This window comes from Danio rerio, chromosome 10, assembly GCF_052040795.2.
Source record: "Danio rerio strain M-AB ecotype USA chromosome 10, GRCz13ab, whole genome shotgun sequence".
In the NCBI taxonomy this organism is placed as follows: Eukaryota; Metazoa; Chordata; class Actinopteri; order Cypriniformes; family Danionidae; genus Danio; species Danio rerio.
Genome location: NC_141030.1, coordinates 1,337,095 through 1,357,500, shown reverse-complemented (window position 1 = coordinate 1,357,500; position 20,406 = coordinate 1,337,095). Strand labels below are relative to the sequence as shown.

The window sequence follows — 20,406 nt, the reverse complement described above, 5'->3', positions numbered from 1 at the left end:
ATGAGAACCAATGAAGGTCATTCTTGACTCATGAGAACCAGTGAAGGTCATTCTTGACTCCTCAGAACCAATGAAGTTTATTCTTGACTCATGAGAACCAATGAAGGTCATTCTTGACTCATGAGAACTAATAAAGCTCATTCTTGACTCATGAGAACCAATGAAGGTTATTCTTGAATCATGAGAACCAATACAGGTCAGTGTTCACTCATGAGAACCAATGAAGGTCATTCTGTTCTCATGAGAACTAATAAAGCTCATTCTTGACTCATGAGAACCAATGAAGTTCTTTCTTGACTCATGAGAACCAATGAAGGTCATTCTTGACTCATGAGAACCAATGAAGTTCATTCTTGACTCATGAGAACCAATGAAGTTTATTCTTGACTCATGAGAACCAATGAAGTTTATTCTTGACTCATGAGAACCAATGAAGGTCATTCTTGACTCATGAGAACTAATAAAGCTCATTCTTGACTCCTCAGAACCAATGAAGTTCATTCTTGACTCATGAGAACCAATGAAGGTCATTCTTGACTCATGAGAACCAATGAAGGTCATTCTTGACTCATGAGAACCAATGAAGTTCATTCTTGACTCATGAGAACCAATGAAGGTCATTCTTGACTCATGAGAACCAATGAAGGTCATTCTTGACTCATGAGAACCAATGAAGGTCATTCTTGACTCATGAGAACCAATGAAGGTCATTCTTGACTCATGAGAACCAGTGAAGGTCATTCTTGACTCCTCAGAACCAATGAAGTTTATTCTTGACTCATGAGAACCAATGAAGGTCATTCTTGACTCATGAGAACTAATAAAGCTCATTCTTGACTCATGAGAACCAATGAAGGTTATTCTTGAATCATGAGAACCAATACAGGTCAGTGTTCACTCATGAGAACCAATGAAGGTCATTCTGTTCTCATGAGAACTAATAAAGCTCATTCTTGACTCATGAGAACCAATGAAGTTCTTTCTTGAATCATGACAACCAATAATTTATTCTTGACTCATGAATCACTGAAGTTTAAAGGAGTGTGTTTAAATGAGTGTGTATGGGTGCTTCCCAGTACTGGGTTGCAGCTGGAAGGGCATCCGCTGTGTAAAACATATGCTAGATAAGTCGGCGGTTCATTCCACTGTGGCGACCCCTGATGAATAAAGGGATTAAGCCGAAGGAAAGTGAATGAATGAATGACTGAATGTCAAGCTGTACACATCAGAAGATTCAGTTTAAAATGCATAATGACTCAGATGGTGTGAGAGAGTGTGTGTGTGTGTTGTGTACTCTTTCTCTCAGACACACAGTGACAGTTGTTCGGTGTTCTTCAAAATGTTGTTGAGAGGATCAGTTTTTTTTGTGCTGTTTTCCAGTCTGCTCTTTGTCTGCTGGCTCTCGGCGCATGTTATTCTTGGTTTGTGCTGTGTGTGTGTGTGTGTGTGTGTGTGTGTGTGTGTGTGTGTTCAACTAGGTTTGGGATTTTAATTGGCAGGTGGCGTCAGTCTGCTGTTCAGAGGCTCGTTAGCGCAGCTCTGTATAATGGCTTTGTCTGTACAGTGTGAATATGAGCGCTGGTCATGAACTCTTGACACGTCCATAATCACACAAGCCCTCCTTCAGCACACACAGAGCACACACACTTTATCTTCAGTCAGTCACCAGCTTATCTCGACTGATCTTCACTCCATTGTCTTGCTCATTATAAAAATTTCTCGTTGAGCATGAGAATGAAATACTTTTCTCCACTTTCCTGTACGCCTGTTTAAATTGGTTTCTAATTAAAATTGTAAATAATTTAGTTTGCACTCTAACATCTTTTATTTCTTAAAGTGTGCTTTACAACATAAGACAATTGTGTTAAGTAAAATAGATTTTTTGCGTTTTTAAGCCATTATTTTGATCATTATTTTGATTATCGCCAAATGTATGATCAACATACTTTAAGTTTTTAATTTGGTATGTAAGTAGAGTAGAGTAGAGTAGAGTAGAGTAGAGTAGAGTAGAGTAGAGTAGAGTAGAGTAGAGTAGAGCAGAGCAGAGCAGAGCAGAGCAAGGAGAGCACAGTAGAGTTAATCTGATAGCTCCGAGTTTCTAGAAGCTGGTCAGTAGAGTGGAGTAGAGTTAATCTGTGCAGTGTGAGAGTTTCTGGATGCTGGTGGGTAGAGTCAAGTGGAGTAAAGTCTAGTCAGTCTGAGCAGTGTGGGAGTTTCTGGATGCTGGTCTGTAGAGTAGAGTAGAGTAGAGTAGAGTAGAGTAGAGTAGAGTAGAGTAGAGTAGAGTTAATCTGAGTGCTCTGAGTTTCTGGAAGCCAGTGTCTGTAGAGTAGAATTAATGTGAACACTGGGAGTTTCTGGAAGCTAGTCTGAAGAGTAGAGTAGAGTTAATCTGAGCAGTGTGGGAGTTTATGGAAGTTTGTCAGTAGAGTAGAGTTTATCTGAGCGCTCTGAGTTTCTGGAAGTTGTTCAGTAGAGTAGAGTAAAGTAGAGTAGCATTAATCTGAGTGCTCTGTGAGTTTCTGGAAGTTTGTTGGTAGAGTAGAGTTAATCTGAGAAGTGTGGGAGTTTCTGGAAGTTGCTTGGTAGAGTTAATCTGAGCTGAGTTTTTGGAAGTTGGTCAGTAGAGTAGAGTTCATTTGAGCGCTCTGAGTTCATGGAAGTTGGTCAGTAAAGTAAAGTAAAGTAGAGTAGAGTTAATCTGAGCGCTCTTGAGTTTATGGAAGTTGGTCAGTAGGGTAAAGTAGTATAATAATAGTATAATAATAATAATAATAATAAAGAACTGATGATGATAATAGTTATAATATTAATATTGATGCCAAAAAAAAAAAAATATTACATTGATGATAATGATGAAGGCAATGATAATAGTTTAATTATGATGACACAGAAAATACAAAATAAGGACCAAACCTAAACTAATGTCCTTAACTAAACGACACTGGCCTGCTTCTGGATAAATGTTATATGTGAAATACTCAAGAGATTAAAAACAGACCTTAAAAGCAAATGCATAGATGAGAGTAGAGTGGTGTAGAGTAGAGTTAATCTGAGCAACGTGGGAGTTTCTGGATGCTGGAATGCAGGAGCATTGGGTGTGGTTTTGCCCAACAGAGCCTGGTTTCTCTCCAGGATTTTTCCTTCTCTTTGGTCAATTGGTGAAGTTTGTTCCTCCACTGGCTTGCTTGGTTTAGGACGTGCAGAGCTGCGCATCGATGGATTTGCTCTTCAGTGTTTGGACTCTCAGCAGTGACTATTAAACCACACTGAACTGAACTTCAACTCTGAAAACTGGACTGACACTGGACTGTTTCAGTTTGCTAGAACCTCTGTGTTCAGCTGCTGCGACACAATCTACACTGTGAAAGCGCTAGAGAAATGAAGATGAATTGAATTGAAGAGCACAGTAGAGTAGATCTGAGCAGTGTGTGAGATTCTGCTTCGAGTCTGCTGGAATCTAATGTAATCAGGCAGGTGTGGGGGTCAGCGAGGGTTTATGGGTCGGGGTCGTGACCTCCGGTGTGGGTTCGGCTTTGTTGGACTGTCTTAATTGGGTTCCATTGTGCTCAAACACTTACAACAATCCCTTCATTAAACGCTCCTGTGAGTCTGGCAGCTCGGCCGCGTGTTTTCACACATTCATCATGCACACAAAACCCAGAGCAGAACACGCTAAGATCCACACCTGTGACACGCTACACACACACAACACGCTGCACGCACGACACACAGCACAGCATTTCCTGTCAGACCTCGCTGTGGAAAAACACATTAACAGTAATGCTCAGACTGGAGGGGAAAAGGGGACAGTGTTATTTGGAAAATTGCTTACATTTTACTCTCAGAAACTGCTTGTTAATTTCACAAATAATTAAAAAGAAGCATGAAGTGACATGTTGAATTCATCATTAACTTTGTCTGAAAATATTTTTTTTAGTAAAATGTGCTCCACCAATAAAATAGCTCAAATGTACTACTACTACTACTACTACTACTACTACTACTACTACTACTAATAATAATAATAATATTTAAACAATTGATGATGATAATAAAATTATATTGATGATGATGACGACAATAATAAAAATAATAACAAAAATAACTATAAATAATTATAATATAATTATGATGTTAATGCCAATAATAATAATAATAATAATAACAACAACAACAACAACACAATAATAACATGCAATAAAAATAATAATATTGATGCCAATAATAATAATAATAATAATAATAAACAATTGATGATGATAATAATAATTGGATAATTATAATGATTATGATGATGATAATAATAATAATAATAATAATAATAAAGAACTGATGATGATAATAGTAATAATATTAATATTGATGCCAATAATGATAATAATAATAATAATAGTAATAATAATAATAAAATATTAATAATAATAGTATTACAATGATGATAATGACGACGACAATAATAATAGTTTAATTATGATGAGGACAATACTACTACTACTACTTATATTACAATAATAATATATAATAATAATGATGATGATGATGGTGATAACTATGATGATTATGATAATAATAATAATAACAATAATGTTAATATTAATAATAATAATAATAATAATAATACAATAATAATATGTAAAAAATAATATCAATGCTAATAATAATAATAATAATAATAATAATAATAATAATAATAATAATAATAATAAATGATGCCAATAATAATAATAAAAATGATGCCAACAACAATAATAATAATAATAATAATAAAGAACTGATGATAACAGTAATAATATTAATATTGATGCTAATAATAATAAAAATAAATAAATAAATACATTAATTAATTAATTATTAAAAATAATAGTAATAATAATAATAATAATATTACATTGATGATAATGACGACGGCAATGATAATAGTTTAATTATGATGATGACAGAAAATACGGAAAAAGGACCAAACCTTTACTAATGTCCTGAACTAAACAACACTGGCCTGCTTCTGAATGAATGTTATATGTGAAATACTCAAGAGATTAAAAACAGACCTTAAAAGCAAATGCATAGATGAATGCATGCACATTATTGACTGCAGCTGATGCCTGAGCGCCTCAGCATGTCGCCTGCTTGCGTGTGTGTGTTTGTGTGTACGGGACATTGGTTCTCCTGTTTTTTTGTTGTTAAGCAGTAGCTGTGGGTGTTTCTGTAATGATTCTGTCTGTAATACAGTTTCACTGGAGTCGTAAACAAGTGTGTGCAGAAACCAGACCGAAACCACTGTACTGTCTGCAGAAGCACTACACACACACTCACTACACACACACTCTCCTGTTTTATTTGGCCCATTTCAGCCTGTTCAGTGTTTGTAAAGCAGGACAGATTCACTTGTTTTCATCTCTTCATTCATTCATTTTCTCGTCGGCTTAATCCCTTTATTAATCAGGGGTCGCCACAGCGGAATGAACCGCCAACTTATCCAGCATATGTTTTATGCAGCTGATGCCCTTCCAGCTGCAACCCACTGGACTGTTGAGGATACCGGAGTACCTGGTGGAAACACACGCCAACACTGGGAGAACATGCAAACGCCACTCTGAAATGCAAACTGACTCAGCCGGGACTCGAACCAGCGACCTTCTTGCTGTAAGGCCACAGTGCTAACCACTGAGCCAGGTGTTGTTATCTCTTCTTTGATTTGTTATTTCTGTGAGGGTTATTAGGGTTCGGGTTAGGGTTTAGGTGAGGCCAGAGACACAGCGGATGCCCTTCTAGCTGCAAAAGCCCTTCAGCCTCAAAAGTGGATAGAGATTAACATCCCATAATGCATTTCACCACTGTAAATAAACCCAAAACACACAATAATACTGAAACTGTTCATTGACGAATATTGTTTCCAGTGTAGAGCAGTTCAGCATTCCTGCTAACCGCTTCACTTCAACACTTTGGCTTCAGTGCATTATCTCAAAGCTCTTTCTCAGGCGTGAGAGGTCTGATTACTGGTCTCGTCCCCCGCACGTCCCCTGGCTGTGACGCTTGTTCTCCGTCCTCTTGTTTTGAGTCTTGTTTTGCTTGACCCAGCATTCCCAGTGACTTCAAAGCCTGCGCTCCGCGGCGACTCATTGTTCTGCATCTGCATATTCATGAGGAGCGTCTTTCTCTGATCACTGCTGGAGCTGAAAGACCTGGAGAAACCCAGCAGAAGCAGAACAATCACGTGTGTGTGTGTGTGTGTGTGTGTCTTAAGTAGTTGATCAAGATGAGAAGACAAAACACTGCAGGCAGAAACGCTGCCTTAATACACTGTAAAACAGTGCTGGGTTCCACCATAGACTGTAAAATATATGGACGTAGTATCCGTGACGTCACCCATAGGTTTCTAAAGAGCGCAAAAAAGCCACAAGTAGGCGCGGCCAATCGTCGCCATTTTGTTCGCGCGTCATCACACCCACGGCGGGATACCAAACATGGGCAAAGAGGCGGAGAGTGGGCGGAGCTACAGACGCATGCTGCATTTTGCTTGGACCTGGTTCAGACACTTTACTTTGGGAGAACGCTTAATACTTTATCACCTGCGACTTGTTTGTATTCTGACCACTTGTGCTTGGTTGTTCACTATATCAATAAAGTGTTTAGTCTTTTAAAAACACTGCTGTAATACACTGAGCCACTAAACATTGTTCTTATGGCGTTTCTCAACAGGAGGAAAACGCGAATGACTTCCAAACACTTCAGATACAGTCTGTGTTAGTAAATGCAGGACTATTGATGAAATCCAGCATAACACTGTATGACAACGCTTCAGATGACTATTCTAGAGCCTACAGCTAATCAATCTGACAGATTCTGGAGTGCATTACAGCTCTAAATATAAATATAAACGATAAATGATCTTAGATAAAACAAATACATGTATAGAGATGGTATATAAGTATATAACTTTACTCACATGGGAAACGGAGGCCACGTGAATGGTTTGTGAGCACAATTAAGTGCACTCAGCATGACATTCCATCAAATAATTGCAGGAAACAAGTCCAAAAGGCAGTTGAGTGTATAAAGCCACATAAAACAACACAGAAATACGATAAATATGCCGAGTTCAGTGGATAATCTGCAGGATTCAGCTGAGGTGACGGCGACCAACGAGACCTAGCTGTCACTCAAGTGACCACGCCCTTAATTATGCAAACTTAATATAACTTAATAGAAAGGAAACGGAAGAGTTATAAAAAATTCACCCCCCTCACAGTTGTCATGAAGGGTAATATTAGCTGTATTAACCAAAATCTTTTTTTGTATCCGGCTGTAAACACCTTTTTTTCTGCTGTAAAGTTGGCCATTCTAACAGTGGGCTCAATTGAAATTTGCTCTGTTTTGGAGCCAGACTAGCGGAATTTCGGATGAATTGCAGTTTTAGTTACTTCCGTATTGGCTTTCTGAGAAAGAGCGGGAGGTCGCCGCTTGGGTTCCACACAATCATCCATGCTGTTAACTATTAATGATGGACCAAGGTGGATTGAACATAAAACAATTAGGTTGCCCCAAAGGACATCTTAAGAATTGCGTTAAGATTCTTAAGGCAATTCTGGCCATTCTCCTCTGACCTCCGGCATCAACAAGGCATTTACGTCCACAGAACTGCCGCTCACTGGATATTTCCTCTTTGTCAGACTTTTCTCTGTAAACCCTAGAGATGGTTGTGCGTGAAAATCCCAGTAGATCAGCCGTTTCTGAAATACTCAGAGCAGCCTGTCTGTTCAGAGTAGTTGTTGAGGGTTTACCGCAGTAACCTGTGCAGATGCACAGACAGTCAGGTGCTTGTGTGTCTCAGAGATCAGCGGTGTTGATGCTCCAGAGAGGTGTGTGTGTGTGTGTGTGTGTGTGTTTTCCACCTGCGTGCAGCTGTCGGATGTGTTTCCCAGATCCGGAGCAAACTCAACACAAGAGAGAGAAGATCCCTGCTGAAATCTGACAGACGCAGAGCTCAGAGACGCACATTCCTGCAGCCGCTGCTGTAACTCAAGAGTGTGTGCGTAATGTATATGTGTGTGTGGAATGTGTGTATAATGTGTGTGTGTGTAATGTAATATTAATAATACCTTTTATTTATTTGTGCCTTTCAAACCACTCACAATATATCACAAGCACATCATTAAAGCACAAAGAGCAAGGGGAGCAAAAATAGTAGACAGGATATTAGAGCGGGAAATCATTAAGAGCTATCCTGAACAGAAAAGTTTTACCTGAGATTTAAAATTGGAAATAGAGTCCACCTGGCGAATGTGCAGTGGCAGAGAGCTTCATAACTGTGGTGCCGCACAGCTAAAAAGCCCCACCACCAGATGACTTCATCTTAAAGGAGCCGAGAACAATTCAGCAGTAGAAATTCTCCATGGATATATACACTAGATACTGCATACGGACCCTGAGCATGCGTCAATAGCGCCGCCATATTGGTACAGTACTCCCAGAACAAGTTTCATTCAACCACACTAGCCAAGACAGTGTTACTACGTGAAGATGCAGGACTTTAGCGCTGTCTACGAGTGTAGTAACAAGCAAACAAAAAAAAAGCACAAAGGCAGAACATTTCATAGGTAAGACTTAGTTTGTTTTTGTTTTTGTATGTTATAAACTTTTGTGGTAATCAGGTAACGTTATTGATGATAATACAGTCACTTACTGCATTCACCATAAGGCAAAGCAGCACCAACTCGCACTAAACACTCGGCTTATGCTAGTTTTGTTGAATAAAATCAGCAAACAATGCAAAATAAATATGACATCGAGTAAAGCTGCACAATTAATCGTTAAAAGATCGCGATCTCGATTCGACCCCCTAGACCAGGGGTGTCAAACTCAATTCCTGGAGGGCCGAAGCCCTGCACAGTTTAGTTCCAACCCTGCTCCAACACACTTACCTGTAGGTTTCAAACAAGCCTGAAGGACTCAATTAGTTTGATCAGGTGTGTTTAATTAGGGTTGGAACTAAACTGTGCAGAGCCCTTTTGGAACTGAGTTTGACACCTGTGCCCTAGACGATTTTAATCCAGCATTTCAACGATTCTGTCAATCACATTTTCAAGTTCAGGTGAGAAGCAAGTGAGTCTTTTCACTGTTTAACACACGTTGCTCAGTGACATTGACACCTCCAAATGATGTTGAATGAGTCACATACTGTATTTATAAGGTATAATTCACCTAAAAAATGTCATTTTTGTCTTAATATAATGATGTTTTCGCGATCGGGAAAACACACGTGCATGTGCTGCTGACTGTGAGCTGTTATCACAGAGAGGGCGTGCATGCTCTACTTAATGATAGACGCGCGAGTATGCTCTACTTAATGATAGCGTGTCTACTTTAGTGAGCAGAACCTGCATATGTTGCGAGTAACAGGTAATACAGTTGAAAATAATATGCAGTTGTGCAACTCTAACAACGAGATGCTGCGCTGCCAGAAACTTGTATTATTGTCGGCTCAGTGAAGGAGTCATTCATAACGGAGATTCATTCACAAGCGAATCGCTCCCTCAGTCAGTATGGGAAGTGAAAGCAGGAGAGGAGCTGTGTTTCAGGACATGATTAGATCAAATTTAACAGGGAGGGTGAATAGTACATTTCCATACACACTAACACAAGCTTTTAGTCAGGAATATCTGTGCGATCACTCATCCATCAATGTAGAAATGTGATGGAAAGTTATAATTTTCATAATTAAAAAAATAAAATGTGCATACTGACCAGCGGGAAAACTCCCGGTCATAGATATACGTGTGTATGTGCATATCTCTGGCTCTGGATGGCCACAATCCTCCACAGCAGCTTGGTCCCGCATTCATTTCAAAGGGGCACTACCCTGTACTAAAATGGCGGCTCTATTGACGCATTCCGTCCAATAGACAACAACAGGGTAGGCCACATCTTGTGTGTGTGAGTGATGCCGCTGCAACTGCAGTGCTCTTTCTTCCTCACTCCAGTCCTGAATGTTGCGGTTGTCTCTCAGTTTTGACGGCAGTGTGTGAGACGTCTGGCTGTAAACCCACACACACTCTCAGTCATCAGCTTTTCCTTGTGGAGAGCAACGCTAGATGGAGATTTTGAGCATTTTGACTGAGGGTTTGCTTCGTTTCACACTATAAAAATATTAATTTAAGAGCCCCTATTATGCATTCGTATTATGAATCATGGTGCAGAAGTGAAAACAATACATTTATGATCAATAAGCAGCCCCAGATAGCACAGACAGCTGTCATCTCTTACCTTATGCTGTGCGCTTCAGGGCCATTCTCCTCTGTTTTTTAAGGTGATGTGCATAAGTAATCCTTTTATATGTCTGACGTGCTCCAAACACAGTGAATTATGTCTGATCAAACAATATTTCAGAATAGTGAAATATGAAAGCAATGATCGCTCCCTGTGGCTTGTACAGCACCTCTCATCAGTTGCAGTTAAGGGTGTCACATCGAAATCGATCGAAATGTATGCTTAATTTCGTTTATCGAATCAAAAAATAGAATTGTCGATGCTGCCCCGCCCCCATGTCACGTCAGCTTGGCTTGCCAAGCGGGAAAAAAAAAAGACGCTTGTTGAAGTGCTTGTTAAACTGCAGAAGCAGGAGACCCGTCGACAGAGCTTAAACCCTCTCCTCTTTCAATGAAGTCGCCCAGTGAATGAAGTCGCAAGTCGTTTCCAGTGAGTTATGTTGACAACGTTCGTGTTGTCGACAAAAAAAAAACACAGTTTGCAAGCTCTGCTATGTACGTATTACGTACGGTTCGTCCGATAGACAACACCGGCATCGCGCTTCTCCGCCCGCCCCCGTTGCAAATCCGCTCGCGAAAAGTACACACTCAGGCCCTGTTTACACTGTCTTTGTTTTTAAATGGCATTTTAGAACAACAACATTTTGACATCCACAGTGGCGTGTAGCATTTCTGAGCAGCCCTCCTTCCTCTCTACTGCTGAAAACGCACATTACGTGACAACACACACAGACGCACACACAGTCATGCGCTCCAGACAGCAGGTCCAGGCAGTCAGAGGATCAGTAGACTGCTTCAATCTTTCACTCACTTGTACTTAGTCATTTTAGCGAACATCTCAGATACTGTCGACTGGTTCCTGTTGGTTGTGCACCTTTTTTACCGACGCCATTATAACGACACAGATCACTGCCTATTCACGAGTCCCGCTGAAAAAGTGATTGACAGGTGGTAATTATGTGTGAACTTGCCTTTATACATTTACTGTATGATTCGTTTATGTCTAAAATAAAGACCATGCAGGTCAGGTAGTTTAAATGGTAGGCTACAAATAATTAATTCGTTATTAATTAATGAATTATTCATAATCGAAAATCGAATCGAACCGTGACCTTAGAATCGAAAATGTAATCGAATCGAGGATTTGGAGGATCGTGACACCCTTAGTTGGAATATAATAACGTTTGCATAGATTATGGTGGAGACCTTTTTTTTTTTTTTCCTATGATTACAGACATGTGCAGGAACCACCAACATTAATTACAGCACGCTCGACCACACACAACCTAAAAGGTACACTTACAAATTTGAGTTTATAAAAAAAAATTCAAAAAGCGCCTCTATTATAGGTGATTATTATCACACAGACAACATATACAGATATTTTAAACACTTTCAATAGTGTTTTATGAAAATTTAAAGGGTTTTCTTTAAAATCATGCCAAATTTTTGCATTTACACCTCTGCATGTGGGTTTGGGAAGGTTTTAAATTAGGGCAGGCAAAATCCAGATGGAAATCCCAAAATGGCAGCAGAGATTAACTGCAATAGTCTTAATCACGGTGCACTTTCAGATTGAACGCTCAGCTGGATGTGCTGATTCACTCAGAGCTGTGATACACACTGCATGAAGCTCGTTCCCAAAACCACCAAATATAAGTGCTAAAACAGCAGCCTGATTGGTTTGACACTAGGGAGATGCAGAATCTGTGGGTGATTTCTCCTTTAGAGCTGTAAAGTTCAGACTCAAACACTCACAACTGTGTGTTGTGTGATTCTGTAGTGTGTGCTGATGCTCATTATCCTGCGGCTCTTTCTCATGTCTGCGGGTGGAATCAGAGCGTGCAGCTCCTCTCGCGCTGGGTGCGTGTGTGTGTGTGTGACCCGCTCACAGCTCCAGCCGACCCAGAGCTCGCCTCGACCGCATGAATCACACCCCATGAGAGTCACATCACTGCCGCGCCACTGCACCTGCAGACCACACCAACACTGCTGCACACACACTGCTGGGGGCTTCAGCTCATGCACACATGCATCACACACACACATGCACACAAACATACATCACACTCACACATATACTATACGCATATTCATGGGCCTACATGCACGCGTGCACACACATACACAAAGACATGCACAGATAGACATATAGTACACACACACACACACAATACACATGCGCATACACATATGCACACACATACACAGACAGACAGATGGACAGACATACACACACAAATACACATGCACGCGTACACACACACATACTCAAAGACAGACAAATATACACATGCACACACACACACACATGCAGGTGCACACATATACACACGTTCATGTGCACGCACACATAAACACACATATACACACGCGCAAACATAGATACATACATTCTATACACACATACACATGCACATACACACATATACACACGCACACATAGATACATACATTCACACACGCATACACACGCATACATACACACGCACACATATACACACGCACACATAGATGCATACATTCACGCACACACATACACACGCACACAAAGATACATACAAACACACACACAAACATATACCTACAATACACACACACACATACATGCATGCACACATAGATACATAAATACACACACAAACACATGCACACATAGATACACACATATAAACACACACGCACACACATGCACACATAGATACATAGATACACACACATGCACACATAGATGCACACATATATACACACATGCACACATATAAACACACACACACGCACACACACACACATAGATGCACATATAAACACACACACACATGCACACATAGATGCATACATACCTACATACACACACAGATACACCTACACACACATGCGCAGAAATACACACATACACACATGCACACACACACACACACACACACACCACACAAGTATTGAACATGATTAAATATATTCTGTGTTATTATTTATTATTTAGTTATTTACGTAAGTTGTTATTTATTTAGGGCGACACGGTGGCTCAGTGGTTAGCACTGTTGCCTCACAGCAAGAAGATCTCTGCTTTGAGTCCCAACTGGGTCAGTTGGCATTTCTGTGTGGAGTTTGCATGTTCTCCCCGTGTTGGCGTGGGTTTCCTCCGGGTGCTTCGGTTTCCCCCACAGTCCAAACCCATGCAATGTAGGGTATTGATGCTATAACTAAATTGATCGTAGTGAATGAGTGTGTGTGAATGTGAGTGTGTGTGTGATCTTTTGAACTCAGTGTGTAGTATATATATCTTTTGGTTTGTAGACATGTTGTGGTTTCTCCTTTACTGTGCATCTGTGTGATTTATTCCCCACTTGTTTCATGATTCAGCAGGTGTAAAGTGTGTGTGTGTGTGTGTGTGTGTGTGTGTGTGTGTGTGTGTGTGTGTGTGTGTGTGTGTGTGTGTCTCAGCTCTTGATGTGATCTCAGTAATGGCAGTAAGTCTTGTAATCGGCTTAAGTTGTTCGCTGAGTTGTTTTCGGAGGCGGTCGCGGCCTGAGGTGAGTCCCGCATCACCTGACGCGTCGGTGCCTTTTGTCATGCGCTGCTTTTGCTCTTGTGTGTGTTTTCACTGCTGCTTTGTGCTCTTCATCCATCCCATAATGAGCTGTCAGTCAAACACCTGCAGGGGGAAATGCTGAAGCCGCTCGGCAGGAGCTCACTTTACAGCCCTTGTGGAGCCACAACACATGCTGAGGAGTTGGCTTTTATATTTAAGATTTCAGGCATCATTCATGGCATTTACTACATTATTTTAAAGCTGCAGCAGGGGATTGTCTTCAGAAACGTGTGTTGTTGTGCTGGTTGAAAGTCTCTTCACATTCCAATAGTACTGATTGAAGTAAATGATCTAAATGTGTGTATATGCCTCAGTGTTCTCCGTGGGTTTTATTGTAATGTAATGTGTATTTATATGGTGAATTTATCCTGTATGGTCTTGCACCCAAAGCGCTTCACAATCATGGGGGGGGGGGGTTTCCACACCACCACTAGTGTGCAGCATCCACTTGGATGATGTGACGGCAGCCACAGGACAACGGCGCCTTTGTGCTCACCACAACCCAGCTATAGGTGGAGCAGAGAAACACTAGCTATGTTTCCATCCACCTGTTTTATGCGCATTTTGCATATGCGCATAAAAAACCAGTTGATGGAAACGCCATGATGCGCATAAATTTTGAAAATGCGCATAAAAAACGTATGCGCCTAACTGGGTAGGATAAACTTTTTATTCGATAAGAAAAGATGCGCATAAACTGCGATGGAAACACTTTTACCGCACAAACTCCAGCATGCGCATTAAAAAAGGTCATGTGATTTTGTTAAAAGAGATCATGTGATGCTTAAAATGTGTGTGAATGGATAAAAGGTCAGGCTGGGCACATTATAAAACATCTGAAATGTTGTTTTGGTCATTATAAAACGCCTTACCATTTAGTATTAATGTAATTATATTATTAATGACCTCCACAATCAAGAGCGCCTGTGCTCCGTATCTGACACCTTCAAACGCCGCTGCGCGCTCACTGCAGGTCAGGATTGTCTTCTGAGGCGCATTCATTTAGAAAAGATTGATGCAGCTTCTCCTACTGCAGCAAATGCAGTTTTTACTGTTGATATTTGCTGCCAGTTAGGAAGTGACGATTTTGTTCGCTTTGACTCGTTGGATGGAAACGCTGCTTCATTCGCAAAACTTTTACGCGATAATCCAGTTTTGCGCATAAAGTTTTTTAGCATTTTTGGATGGAAACTTAGCTAGTGATAGAGCCCATTCGGGGGATAGGGATGATTGAGAGGCCATGATACTCCTTACACATTACGAGAAGTGCCATGGGATTATTAATGAGCACAGAGAGTCTGGACCTGGGTTTAACGTCTCATCTGAAAGACGATGCTCACTGACAGTATAGTGTACTTCACTGTACTGGGGCATAAGGACTCAAACAGACCACGGGTTGAGCGTCCCCCGTCTTTAACACCACTTCCCACCACGTCCCCCTATAAGATTATTCTGCCTCTGAAAAAGCTCAGATGATGATGTCGAGGTTTTGGAAGTTTCTAATTGACAACATTTGAGTTAATGTGAGGCACAACTGTAGAATAGTGTTGAAGGAAAAGCTCAAACACACTGCTTCCTTGTGTGACAACATGGAGAATCAACAAGCCAGAATCAACAACAAAGCCAGATTACAGTTGCTGAATGACACTGGGAAAGACTCATGTTTGGAGACATGTCCTGTGCTCTGATGGAGCTAAGATTGAACTGTTTGGCTGTAATGAGCAGTTTTACATTTGGAGGACAAAGAGGAAAGCGCACAAGCCTAGAAACACCATCCCAACTGTGCAGTATGGGGGCGGCAGCATCATGTTGTGGGGCTGTTTTGCTGCAGGAGGGACTGGTCCACTTCACAGCATAGATGGCATTATGAAGACAGAACATTATGGAGAAATACTGAAGCAACATCTCAACACATCAGCCAGGACATTAAACTTGGCCACAAATGGGTCTTCCAGACAGACCATAACCCTAAGCATACTGCCAGATTAGTTCACATGTGCTTTAAGGACAACAGAGTGAATGTTTTGGAGTGGCCATCACAAAGCCCTGATCTCAATCCTATAGAGAATGTGTGGGCAGAGTTGAAGAAGCTTGTGCGAGCAGGACAGTCTACACATTTGACTCAGTTACAACAATTCTGTCAGGAGGAATGGGCCTAAATTCCTGCAAACTATTGTGAGAAGCTTGTGGAAGGAGACCCAAAACATTTGACCGAAGTTATACAGTTTAAAAGCAAAGCTAAAACAATACCAAGGAAATGTGTGTAAACTTTTGACTGTCTAGAAATTAATAAACAATTCTCTCATTATTCTGGCATTTAGCAAATGTAAATCATTTAGCTGATCCTAACAGACCTAAAATAGTAAACGTGTAGTCTCATTTACCAGTATCATGTTCCTTATTTAGAGTGTATGTAAACTTCTGCATTCAACTGTATTATTACACAACTCTTCTTACTTGTAATGTGTCAGCCCCAACACTGCACACACACTCAAACATCTCTCTCCTGCTCTTTAAGTTGTGTAAAGTGAGACGGGCTAAGTGAATGTTTGGTCATCACATGACTGTGGGCTCCCGGAGGCCCGCTGAGCGCTGCGGGCTGTTTTCGGGGGTCTCCTGTGTGTGTGTGTGATGGTCTGCTGGGGTCCACTGCTGCTTTATTGTGTCTCCACGAGGTGTCCATGAGCGCAGGGGCCGTCCCTCACACACACACACCCTCCTCTCTCTTCTGTTCATCCCAGGCTGCCGTCAGTGTGGAGTAGCTGTGGAGCAGTGTGTGTGTGTGTGAGAGTGTTTCCATGCCCTGGTGGTGCGGGCGGCCGGCTCCAGTCTCAGGGATGGAGCTCCGGGTGCGGACGGGAAACGAAAAGTTCTGGACGTTGATTCTGCTGGGCGTCTTGTGGATTTATTCGTCCGCTCACGGTGAGTGTTGATATACTGTTTTCTGTGCGATCTGTGTGTGTGTGTGTGTGTGTGTGTGTGTGTGTGTGATCCCCCGTTACGCTGCAGGTTTCGAATATTTGGCGGACGGGTGGAAGATATACAGCTGAAGTCAGAATTATTCACCCTCATGTGGATTTTTCTTTGTCAAATATTTCCCAAATGATGTTGAACAGATTCAGGAATTGTTCACAGTGTTTCCTCTAATATTTGTTCTTCTGGAGAAAGTCTTATTTGTTTTATTTCGGCTAGAATAAAAGCAGTTTTTAATAGTTTTAAACCCAATTTTAAGGTCAATATTATTCGCCCCCTTAAGCAATATTAATTTTGGATTGTTTCCAGAACAAACCACTGTTATACAATGACTTGCCTAATTACCCTAACTTATAAGTGATTCCCCGTACTGGGTTGGAACTGGAAGGGCATCCACTGTGTAAAACACATCCTAAAATAATTGGTGGTTCATTCCACTGTGGCGACCCCTAATAATTAAAGGGGCTGAGCTGAAGGAAAGGAATGATTAGAAATGTGTGGAAAAAAATCTCTGTTAAACAGAAATTGGGGAGTAAAATGTACGGGGGGCGAATAATTCAGGACGGTAATTCTGACAGCTGTACAACTTTGTGTTTGGCAAATATTTAGCAGAAACAAGCGCAAATATATTCAGTTCCTAACATGCATGTGCTGAACAAACTATCTGTGGATGTTTCATGCTGGATTTACATAATAGATGTTGAAGCGAGGATGATTTATTTTAAGGAGATGATATTGCATTTCTTAATCATTTGCATTCTGGTACACTTTAAGTTGTTTTATGCATGAATGCGTCACACTTTACAATGCGGTTGCATTAGTTATAGTATTTGCTTACATGTTTACTAACATTTACTATATTTTAAGTCATTCTAAAGTGTAAAAAAATACACTTAATGAACAGTTTCCATAGTTTGGTGTGTTTTGGGTTTATTTGTGGTTGTTAGTTGCATTATGGGATGTCGGTCTCTGCTCTGTCCTCTTCTGATGTTTAAAATTCAACTCTACAGTTTAACTAAGTGACTTTTAGTGACAGTTTGGTGAATAATATAATGTGTATGAAATTATTCATAGAGGAATAAGTGTGTAAAATAACAGAAAATGTGCTGCAGTTTGTTACAAGGTTTCTGTAGTGTAATATACAGCACCAACACAGACAATATAGACCTTTATACTATTAAAAATGATAATAAAAGTCTCTTTTTCACACTTTTCATTGTTAAAAGTTGTTGTAAGAGAGATCAAGCTCCTATAATGCAGTTCAAAAGCAGAAGTAAACAGGTTAAAAGAACAACTTGAATCACAGAATATGGAAAGCTGCTCATTTGAGAGAAGAGTTTGTCATGTTTAGTGCATGTCAGATTAATGTTGTAGTTCTTTAAGCGTGGATGATTTATTTTAAGGAGATGATATTGTGGGGGGGTTATCTTTACATTCTAGTACAAGTTAAGTTGTTTTATGCATAAATGCGTCACACTTTACAATACAGCTGCATTAGGTGATCTATATTTAATAATAATGTTCTAATACATTTGAAGTCATTTTTTTCCCTGTCAATGAACCGTTTCTGTATTTTAAGTTTGTGTTTTGGGTTTATTTGCGGTTGTGAATTGCATTATGGGATGTTGATCTCTGCTTTGTCCATGTTTGATGTTGAAAATTCAACATTACAGTTTAACAAAGTGGCTTTTAGTGACATTTTAGTGGGTTGAAATAATATCTAGAGAAACAAGAGTGTAAAACAGCAGAAAATGTGCTGCAGTTTATTACAAGGTTTCTGCAGCGTAATATACAACACCAACACAGACAATATACACCTTTATACTATTACACAATACAGCACTGCACACTATTAAACATGACAATAAAAGTCTCTTTTTCACACTTTTCAATCCCATAATGCATTTCAAAAGCAAAAAAATAGGGGAGTTTTGTGTGGATTGTCTTGTGATGAATGGGATATATGCACAGAAGTGCTGTAAAGCCACTGAAATCTCCGCTGATAGATTGATGTGGCTATTTCAGCTTCATAAGGTCCTTTTACAGCATTAATAATGTAGATTTTTATTCAGTTTAACAGCAGAACATTAGTAAACAGCACAATTTAATTCCACCTAGGCTGCTTTACTGAGCTGAAGTTGCTTTCATATTCACATTGGGTCATTTCTGAACAATGACAGCCCGTGACACGCTCACTATTGTTCACCGCTACTCTAAATATTCACTCTGAAACAGCATGTAAATATGGCTTAGTGATAAGTGTAATTCCTGCAGTTTTACGTTGGGAACTGTGGTATTATAAAGTACTGTAAATTTTCTAACTGCATGACATGATCTAGTGGGTTGTCTGCTGTCATCTTTACGCCCCATTCACACGGGGTGTCAGGCATTGCCGAACTGCATTGTGGATCCGTCGGCGCCGCTTCAGAGGCGTTGCTCGCTGCAGAAGTTGGGACTAGCTCAAATTTTCAAGCGTCGACGGAAGCGTCAGCCAATCAGATCGCTGTATGCAAATACACCAGCTAGACAGTGGCCTATTGCTGACTGAATTTCATTGGCTGACGCTGCTATGACGATCGCTTCAGCCCCAACTTCAGACACGCCTTCAGTCAAGCGTTGACGCTGAAGCCCCGTGTGAATGAGGCGTTAAGGTTTGCATTCGTGTATGAGGAGGCGTGGCTTTGGAGGGCAGGGGAGGAGCTGTTTTTCAAAGACATTATGCTAACCGCATTTGGCAAATGCACCTTTAATGTTAACAAGCACAGCTGTGGATGTTTATAATGCATTAGTAAATGTTGAACTACAGCTGCACTAGTTTTGTTCATTATTAGTTCATGGCAGTAAATATACTAACTAATGGATACTTATTGTAAATAGGCATGGGCTGATATAAGATTCTGCAAGTATGATAACCTTGGATAAAAATATCACGGTATCGCGATTACTACTCTACAATAAGATATTTTTTAAATGTCGGAGTAAAAACGTAAACTTTTTTTCACGTTTGAACACAATATATTTTATTTAGTTAAAGATTTAAAACGTTTTGTCGCAGTAAACATGTCAGGCTAAATAATCAAAATGAATCAATGACTTTTTTATTAGTTTTAAAATCACATATTTATATACATTTAAATGGCATCTTCGGATATTATTTCTGCTGGACATACTGTTGTCCTAAAGAAATTAACAATAACAATAAAATGTAAATAAAAATCTTACACGTGCCTTAGGACCGGTATTACAGAAGATTTTGGCGGTTTTAAAACTTTCACTTTTCCAAACCGCGGTATACCATATAAACGGTTATCGCCCCGTGCCTAATTGTAAAATATGCAGGATATTATGTACCGTCATCATGGCAAAGAGTAAAGAAATTATTTATTGAAACTCTTATGTTTAAAAATGTGCTCTCTCTTTTTTAAAACCCATTCAGAAGCCTTGATTAAATTCTTTAAATGATTAATGATTAAAAGCAGATTTTCTCCTCGGCTCTATATAGTGGGCTATATATGCGTCAGAGTGTGTTTTGGCTGGTCGGTGAGGCATTTGGCGAAGGCTTTAAGACATGGA

The 20,406-nt window shown here is 40.1% G+C and overlaps 1 protein-coding gene across 8 annotated transcripts in view; it reads left to right on the top strand.

Annotated features, from left to right (window-relative positions):
• bmpr1bb (bone morphogenetic protein receptor type 1Bb) overlaps positions 1 to 20,406 on the top strand; it is a 102,868-nt gene that overhangs the window by 31,602 nt on the left and 50,860 nt on the right. For 2 of the 8 annotated variants that reach the window (NM_001145996.1, NM_001114924.1), the window contains 1 exon segment: positions 16,602 to 16,782. The exons of 4 other annotated variants lie outside the window; for them this stretch is intronic. In NM_001145996.1, coding sequence (NP_001139468.1) covers positions 16,698 to 16,782 — 85 coding nt within the window. In that variant the 5' untranslated portion in view covers positions 16,602 to 16,697. 8 annotated transcript variants of the gene reach the window in all.